This window comes from Trachypithecus francoisi, unplaced genomic scaffold (genome assembly GCF_009764315.1).
Source record: "Trachypithecus francoisi isolate TF-2019V2 unplaced genomic scaffold, Tfra_2.0 Lachesis_group12, whole genome shotgun sequence".
Classification (NCBI taxonomy): Eukaryota; Metazoa; Chordata; class Mammalia; order Primates; family Cercopithecidae; genus Trachypithecus; species Trachypithecus francoisi.
Window position 1 is genome coordinate 39,030,060 of NW_022681457.1, and position 9,493 is coordinate 39,039,552.

General features: G+C 35.6%; 1 protein-coding gene across 2 annotated transcripts in view; it reads right to left on the reverse strand.

Moving 5' to 3' along the window:
- The window catches only part of PIGK (phosphatidylinositol glycan anchor biosynthesis class K), a 122,680-nt gene extending 113,519 nt beyond the window's left edge, over positions 1 to 9,161 (reverse strand). For both annotated transcript variants that reach the window (XM_033225337.1, XM_033225338.1), the window contains exons 1-2: positions 9,018 to 9,161; positions 33 to 86 (exon numbers count right to left, since the gene is read on the reverse strand). In XM_033225337.1, the coding sequence (XP_033081228.1) occupies positions 33 to 86; positions 9,018 to 9,110 (147 nt within the window). In that variant the 5' untranslated portion in view covers positions 9,111 to 9,161. The remainder of the gene's footprint in view (positions 1 to 32; positions 87 to 9,017) is intronic.
- Positions 9,162 to 9,493: the final 332 nt, after the last annotated feature.

Here is a 9,493-nt window from a genome sequence, read left to right on the forward strand (position 1 = left end):
AACAGAAAGGTATACTTTTACAGTATACTTACCAGAACAGCCCAGTTGTTTGTATGGCCACTTCTAAAGAATTGTTCTGCTTGATCCTAAATAAAGCAAAACAAATAGAAGAAAAAGCCACAATTTCTCAGAATAAAGACTGATAATGGACAGTTAAGACCATGTAGTTTTTATAGTTATAATAACAATCATCTTATGTAAGCTTATGAAGATTCCAGTATTTCACATTATGGACTACATAAAGAATCAAAAGAGCTTACAGCTTAAGATACTGTAAGGGCAAATGTCCTGAACTGGAAATCTGGAAAAATGGGTTTCAGTCTTGGCTTAGACACCAATTAAACACAGTAACCTTGATTAAGATACTTAACCTTCCTGAAGACTCAGTTTCCTCATGTGCAAAATGAAAGCAATGCCAATCCTACGTCACAGCACTCTTTTAGAGAACTGTAAGATTTATGTGCAAGAGTTTCTGCTTTAAAATATTATTTAGCATTGCTCAAATGAAAGTATACTATATAACTCATATCTTTCTATTTCCCATACCCTGAGAATTATTAAGAAAGTGAAATGTATGCTCAATTAAGAACATACAATTTGCTTGTTCAACATTTAACAAGGCTATTATTTAAAACTGCAACCTCACCCCACCATTTTTCTTACTATGATTTATTTTTTCCACTGCGTTTATCATCTTCTTACATTTTATATATATAATTAACTTATTTATTATGTGTATTATTAATCATCTGTCTTTCCCCAAAACAATGTAAGCCTCAGTAGGGCAGGGGTTTTCATCAGTTATATTCAATGATGTATTCCAAGTAAGTTTAGCATATAGTAGGTTTTTAATAAATATTTTGTGAATGAATGAATCCACGGTCCAAATGCCTTTACTGTCGTTGAACAAATCAAGAGTCTCCTATGGAAAACTGAAATCACATGGTTCATAGGTTCAGAATATGGTAAGAAGGTATTACATAAAGGTTGTACTATAAAGTTGTAACTTTCAAAATCTCCTTTTAGGTTGTACTCTGATAATTCCTCTATTAAAGTGATCACTCTCTACAGTGAGAAGGCAAGGTAAAAATGCATATGCCAAGAATTTAACCAAAAATTAATATTTCACTTTTAGTAATGCCACACAATTTTTATCTTCATGAATTGCTTGTGCGATATAATCTCTCTATATCCTCAACAAAAACAAAATTATCACTCTTTGAACTTCTCACAGACATCTTTTTAATCCTTTAATCATTTAATAGTCATCTCAGTTGATTCTCTAAAATCTCTGCAATTATGTCAACTAATTCTTTAATACTGGTCACAATATTAAAAATTAAAGATCAGACAAATGTGCTACAACACCCATAAAGATTGCTGAAGTTTCTTTTTTCTTTTTTTTTTTTTTCTGGGAGATATAATTGAAAGAGAGAGGGGCCTGATTGCTTTTAAACATTTTATCTCAAACACAGACAAGTCTTCTTCATACGCTTCTAATGTCCCATTCAGTCTTATAATTGTGAATGACTTATTTCATGTCTTCATTCTACACATAAGTTAATATGCTTCCTGTTAAAATTTCATTCAGTATCCATTCTTACTATATTCTAGGTACTTTATTTGAACTCATCAATACAGCTGATTGAGCACATCCTCTAGCATTCTGCCAGGGACCATTTCACCAATCTATCAAAGTAAGAATTATATTTGTCATCTCAAGACCCTAAAATTTTCTAACACCATCCTGACACCTAATGAACATGATTTTGATTATATATTAAAATAATAGTGAATACAAGCCATAATGACCTCAGATCAGCTCCCAAACATTAATTACTAGACCTGTCAGAATGCCTAGGTTCAAATCTGGGCTCTATTACTTACTAGGTGTGTAAACAGGAAAGTTCCTTAACTTTTCTGTGCCTCCAAATCTCCATCTATAAAACAGTAATAATATTATCTGATGCAGAGAATGTAGGAATAGTGACCGGAACATACTAATAGCCTGAAAAACATTAACAGCTTTTTAATTTTGAGCTAACAAGAAAATTTCAGGGAGAATAAATTTAAACTTCCACTTGTACACATATCTGCACCTGTGTGCACAAGTGCACACACCAAGTGTAAAGACCCAAGTATTATATATGCTGCCTACAAGAAACTCACTTCACCTATAAACATGCATAGACAAAGTGAATGAATGAAAAAGGACATTCCACACAAATGGAAAACAAAAGGGAGCAGGAGTAGCTGTACTTAGATCAGATAAAACAGACTTTAAGTCAAAAACTATAAAAAAGAGACAAAGGTCAATACAATGATAAAGGAATCAATTCAGCAAGAGAGCATACAATTATAAATATGTATGCACCCAACACTGTAGCACCCAGATGTATAAAGCATATATTATTAGATCTAAAGGGAGAGAAGAGATCACAATACAATACTAGGTGGGGACTTCAGCACTCCACTCTCCATTGGACAGATCATCTGGACAGAAAATCAACAAAGAAACACTGAATTTATTTTATTTTTGAGATGGAGTCTCACTCTGTCACCCAGGCTGGAGTGTAGTAGCACAATCTTGCCTCACTGCAACTTCCACCTCCTAAATTCAAGCGATTCTCCTGCCTCAGCCTCCCGAGGAGCTGGGACTACAGGTGTGCATCACCACACCGGCTAATTTTTGTATTTTTGGTAGAGACAGGGTTTCACCATGTTGGCCAGGCTGGTCTCAAACTCCTGACCTCAAGTGATCTGCCCACCTAAGCCTCCCAAAGTGCTGGGATTACAGGCAAACAGAACTAACAGACATTTACAGAACAGTTCTTCCAACAATGGCAGATTACACATTCTTCTCATCAGCATGTGGAACATTCTCCAGGATAGACTGACCACATGGTAGGCCGCAAAACAAGCCTCAATGAATTTTTAAAAATCAAAATTATATCAAAAATATCTTCTGACTACAATAGAAAAGCACTAGAAATCAATTAACACAACAAATTTTAGAAGATGTTCAAATATATGGAAATTAAACAACATGCTCCTGAACAACCAATGGGTCAAGGAAGAAATTAATAAGGAAATTAAAATTTTCCTTTAATACATGAAAATAGAAACACAATACACCAAAATCTAAGAGATATGGCAAAACAGTACTAAAAGGTAGGTTTATTGCAATAATCGCCTACATCAAAAAGTACAAAGATTTAACCTAATAACACATCTCAAGTTACTACAGAAGAACAGACCAAACACAAAATAAGAAAAGAAATAATACAGATCAGAGCAGAAATAAACAAAAGAGATCTGAAAATACAAAAAAGTCAATGAAGCAAAAAGCTGGCTTTAAAAAAAAAAAAAAAAAAAAAAAAACAATATCAACAAACCTTTAGCCAAACTAAGAAAAAAAGAGAGAAGACCCAAATAAATATATTCAGAAACAAAATATATCCATATTACAAATGGATAGTACAAAGAAGCACTAGAGACTGAAGTACAAAGAATCACTAGAGACTATTATAAACAACTATACACAATACATTGGAAAACCTAGAAGAAATGGATAAATTCCTGAACACATACAAGCTACCACGACTGAACCAGGAAGAAAGAGAAACCTGAACGGACTGAGACTAAGTAATGAGCTTGAAGCAGTAATAAAAGTCCCTCAATGAAGAAAAGCCCAGAACGGGATGGTTTCACTGCCGAATTCTACCAAACTTTTAAAGAACTAACACCAATTCTTCTCAAACTATCCCAAAAAAATTAAAGAATTAATTCTTCCCAATTCGTTTTATGAGGCCAGCATTACCCTGATAACAAAATCAGAAAACAAACATACAATAAAAAAAGGAAACTACAGGCCAATACCTGTGATGAACATAGATGCAAAAATCTTCAACAAAATACAGTCAAACTGAATCCAACAGCACAACAAAAACATAATATACCACGATCGAGTAGTATTAATTGCAAATCAATAAACATGACGTATCACATCAACAAAACGAAGGACAAAAAACATATGACTGTCTCAGTAGACACAGAAAGAGCATTTGATAAAATTCAACATCTCCTCACAATAAAAACTCTCAACAAAGTGGGTATAGAAGGAACACACCTAAACACAAAAAGGCCATCTATCAGCCAACATCATACTGAACAGGGAAAAGTTGAAATCTTTCCCTGTAAGAACTAGAACAAGACAAGGATACCCACTCTCACCACTCTTATTCAACATACAGCTGGAAGTTCTAGCCAGAGCAATTAAACAAGAGAAAGAAATAAAAGGCATCCCAACTGAAAAGGAGGAAGTCAAACTGTCCTTGTTCGCAAACAACATGATCTTATATATAGAAAAATCTAAACACTCCACAAAAAAATCGCTTAGAACTGATAGACTAATTCAGTAAATTTGCAGGATACAAAATCAACAAACAAAAATCAGTGGCGTTTCTATATACCAATAATGAACTAGTTGAAGAAAAATCAGGAAGGCAATCCCATTTACAATAACTACAGAAAAATTAAACACCTAGGAATAAATTTAACCAAGAAGTGAAAAATCTCTACAATGAAAACTACAAAATATTGATGAGAGAAAATGAAGAGAACACAAAAAGATGAAAATGCTTCCATGCTCATGAATTGGAAGAACAAATATTGTATTGTTAAAATGATCATATCACCTAAAGTGATCTACAGTTCAATGCAATCTCTATCAAAATACCAATGATATTCTTCACAGAAATGAAAAGCAATCCTGAAATATTTGCAAACTATTCATCCAATAAGGGATTTACATCCAAAATATGCAAGGAACTCAAACCTATGTTAACAGCAAAAAATAACAATAATAATAATCCAATTAAAAATAAGCAAAGGATCTGAATAGATATTTCTCAAAAGACATACAAAATGGCCCACCAGTGTATGAAAAAATGCTCAATATCACTAATCACCAAGGAAATGCAAACCAAAACCATGATGAGATATCATCTTAGGGGCTATTATCAAAAAGACAAAAAATAACAAATGCTAGTTATGATGTAGACAAAAAGGAATTCTTATACACTGCTGGTGGGAATGTAAATTAGTACAGCCACTATGGTGAACAGTATGGAGGTTCCTCAAAACAATACAAATAGAACTACCATATGATCCAATAATTCCACTACTGGGTATATATTCAAAGGAAAGGAAACCAGTAGGCCAGAGATATCTACACTCCGTATTTATTGCAACACTATTCACAATAGCCAAGATATAGCATCAACCTGAGTGTCAATCAATAGACGAATGGATAAAGCAAATGTATGTGTGTGTGTGTGTGTGTGCGTGCGCACGCGTGCACATGCGAATATATAAAATGGAATATTATCCATCCATAAAAAGAATAAAATCCTATCATAAACAGGTACATGGATGAGCCTGGAGGAAATTACATTAAGTGAAATAAGTCAGGCACAGAAATTTAAATTTTTTAATTTCCGTATCACCCAGATATGGAAATTTTTAAAAACTTGATCTCATGGAAATAGAGAATAGTGGTTACTAGAGGCTGGGAAGAATATGAAAGTGCCAGAGGGAGTACAGAGAGACATTAGTTAACAGATACAAAATTACAGATAGCAGGAATAAGTTCTAGCCTTCTATAGCACTTTAGCGTAACTATAGTAAACAGTAATTTATTATATTTTCTCAAATAGCTAGAACTGTTTTCTAACATTTTGAATATTATCAACACAAAGAAATGATAAAGGTTTGAGATGACAGATATGCTAATTACTCTGATCATTTCATATTGAATACATGCCTCAAAATATCACACTATCCCCCATAAATATGTACAATTATTGTGCCAATTAAAATATATATTATAAAAAGAGAGGCATCACTTAAAGAGAATACAACATTGGTCAGAAAGTAAAGTATCTGTTTCTGGAGATTCGTGAAATACCATTAACAGATTTTAGAGTGTACAGACATGTAACCCTCAAGAATATCAATTTTCATCAGAATATGATTTGCTGTAGTAATGCAAGTTAAATCTTATGTTAACTATCAACAGAGATGGAAAAAAACTGTGATCTGTGAAATTACTACGGCTAGGATAAAATACACTTAATTTAGCAAGGCAATAACACAGTATTTCACATTAAATGAAACTATAATGGGTTTTCTATTGTTAAGCGTTGTTTCTGATAAATTACTGACATGATAAATATAGAATAATAACCTGAACAAAGAGTGTGTACGGCGTGTGTGTGTGTGTGTGTGTGTATTTTTCCACCTCTAAACTCAATAGCTGCCTGGATGTTAAAGAAAGCAATGTGCTACAGTGGTTAAGCATTGATTTGGGAATTCAAAGACCTAAGCTAAAATGCAGGTCCTATCTCACAACTGGCTGTGAAATTGGGGTAAGTCATTTAGCTCTTTAGACTTGACTATCCTCATGTCTCTAATGTGCCTTCCACCTCCAAAGTTCTTACTTCTTTTCAGACCTTAGTGAAAAAATTCAGATGGCAAAACTTTTTTGCGGTTGTCTAGACAATACAGTCATTATAAAGTTATTCATTCTACATACAGTTAAATGGAGCACCTACTATGTGCCAGATAAGTCAGGCACAGAAATTTAAATTTTTAAATTTCCGTATCACCCAGATATCAAGAGTACCACTGATATACAGTGATACAAAAATCACTAAAAAGCATGCTGCTTTCTCTCAAGAATCCAGAGTTCAATAAAGAGGAGCATGCAAACACTTACACTACAATGTAACATTTCATTAATTCATCACACTCATTGGGTAACATGCCAGTCACTGCCCTGAGTGCTCCAAATACAATGCTGGGCAAAAACAGCCATAGTACTGCCTTCAAATAGGTTACTATCTATTTGGATATTGGATATTGGATAGATATACATTTAACAGATCAGGAAAGACATACAATATAAGAAGAGTACAACGGAGGGACCTGACCTGGTCAGCAAAGTTTTCCTAAAGAAGTGACTGTTGGGTTAAAATCCAAAAGATGAAGAAAAGAGGAAATACAATTCCAGACAGAGGGGAGACAGCTCTAATGTGAGAAGAAGCTTAAAGCTTTTGAGAAACTGAAAGAAAACCTAACTAGAAGTTTGACAGAGAAAGAGAAAAAATTGGAAGTGTAGTCAGGGCCCAAAAAATATGCAGGCTTTTGTTTGTGGGTCATGGTGAAGAGTTTAGAGCAACATTAAGGTGATCTTTTGAGCAACATTAAGGTGCCTGGGTGACATGAGCGGAACTGCATTTTTAAAAGTTACTCTGGCTTCAATTTGGAGAACAGATTGAAAGGAAAAAATAATGACTCAAGGAAAAACATTTAGGGAACTGTTGCTCCTATATCTAAGTGAGAGATGATGGAATCATAGTACAAAGTATACAGAGTTATAGTAAATGAGTGCTGTATCAAGTGTACAAATTACAAAAGTAAAGGCAAAGGTAAGAGATAGGGAAAGTTTCTACAGAAGTTATGACTTCACTGTATCCTAGCAAATGAACAGAGGAAACAGGATGTATAAAATATCATAATGTGAAAAAGCACAGCAATTATGTAACTACAAAAAACAGTAATAGTATCCAAGATGAAGTAGTCAAAATCAGAACAAAGGAAGGAAATAGAACTTCTATTTACTCATATTTATGTTCTCTAAAAAATATGCTATATAAATATCGAACATATAAATTAACAGTAATTCATAAATATATATGAAGTTCATGCTCAATATATTTTTTTAACTGATAGGGTGTGTATTCAAAAAGTTTGGAGTCCACTGGTCTAAACTCAAGGTGCCCAGGTGGTGGGGAGAAGAGGTTCCAAAACGGAAGGAACACTGGAAAAGTAGGCAAGAACCAGGTCATAACGTTTAGACTTTATTCTGTATGTAATGGAGAAATATTTAACAGACTTCATCAGAAGAATAACCTGATCAGGCTTAACATTTCGTGGAGACGAATCTAGCACTAAAGTGAGGGAGTATGGAGGCCTATGGAAAACAAGATAAAGTAATCGCAAGAGTTTAGACAAGAAGTGATCACAGCCTGAATTAAGTCAGTGGAACTGGAGAGGTGAGGGCAATTTTAAGAATTCAGATCACAGAATTTAGTGATAATTAAAATATGGGATAAAGATATTAAGACTCTCAGGTTTCTAGCTTAGGAGCAGCATATCTGGGTGGAGAAACGAGGGACAAAAGAGGTGCTTAGTTTTTCAGTGTCTTCTTAAGAGTAGGTAGGCTAAGCAGAAGATAAAACTTTGGACACAGATTTTCAAATGTCTCCTGACTATCCCGGCTTCTTAGTCAGCTGGATATGCAGGCCTGAAAAAGATACCAGACATCTAGATTGTAGACCTGGACTGAGGAATCGTAAGACTACGGTGGATAGTAAAAGCATTATAGAGCACCAGAATGTCTTGTGTCCACGTTTAAAAATGGGACGCTGGGAGAGCCCAGGATAAAACTAAGCACCCCTTTTCTCCTCCATTTCTTAACCCAGACTTGTTGCTCCTAAGCCAGAAACTTGAGAGTCATAATAAACACTTCTCTTTATCCCATGTTCTAATTATCACTAAATTCTATGATCTGAATTCTTAAAATTGCTCTCACCTCTCCAGTTCTGTCTGACTCCTATCAAAACAGAGGGCTGCAGTTGCGTAACTGACATTTCACCAGCCTCTTGCTCATATTTCACCAGCTAAGAACCGCACACATGTAGGAGCAAAGGATCAGGTCCTCCTCTGTCTGAGCGTTTGATTCTTTTAATTCATCCTTTTAAAACGCTGAAACAGACCAACACTGTCCTAAACCGTGCCCAGTGACACCCTCCTCAAACCCAGCCTGGGTCAGGGGCTGATTCACTCCAGGAGGCTTCCCTCAGCTGCTGTGTATCGGACATCTGCTGGAGAGCGCACAGCCACGACACAACCGGCCTCCCGGGGCTCTGTGGTCAAATAAGCCTGACTCCTACCTCGATATGACTAGCGGCCACGCTGCCGAAGGACAAGAGCAACACCGCTACCAACGCAGTCGCAGGTCGGCTGAGGCAGTAGGTGACGGCCATGTTTGCCGGCTTCAGACTTCCCGCACCTGAAGGGGCGGAGGCAGTGCCGTAAAGTAGCCCAGCGGGTTTTTGCGACGCCATCCGCGCCTCTTCGAGGCCGCCTCTAGACCGGCTTTAGGACTCCGCCCTTTTGCGGACCTCCAGAGTCTGGAGCAGCTGGGACAAGGTAGACCCAGAATACTGACCTTAACTGCATTTTCAGTTTGGAGGTTGTAAAATACGTATAACGTTTAAGAAAAAAATTTGAAAGATGAGCGGATTAAAAACCCATGACTCCTTAAGCTTTAAAAGTTATTTCTCTTTTCCCTTATTTCTTTTTTTTTTTTTTTTGCAGAGTGCTGCCAATTCTTTGAAAATATGAAGCTGGATATGGTAGGAAGAAC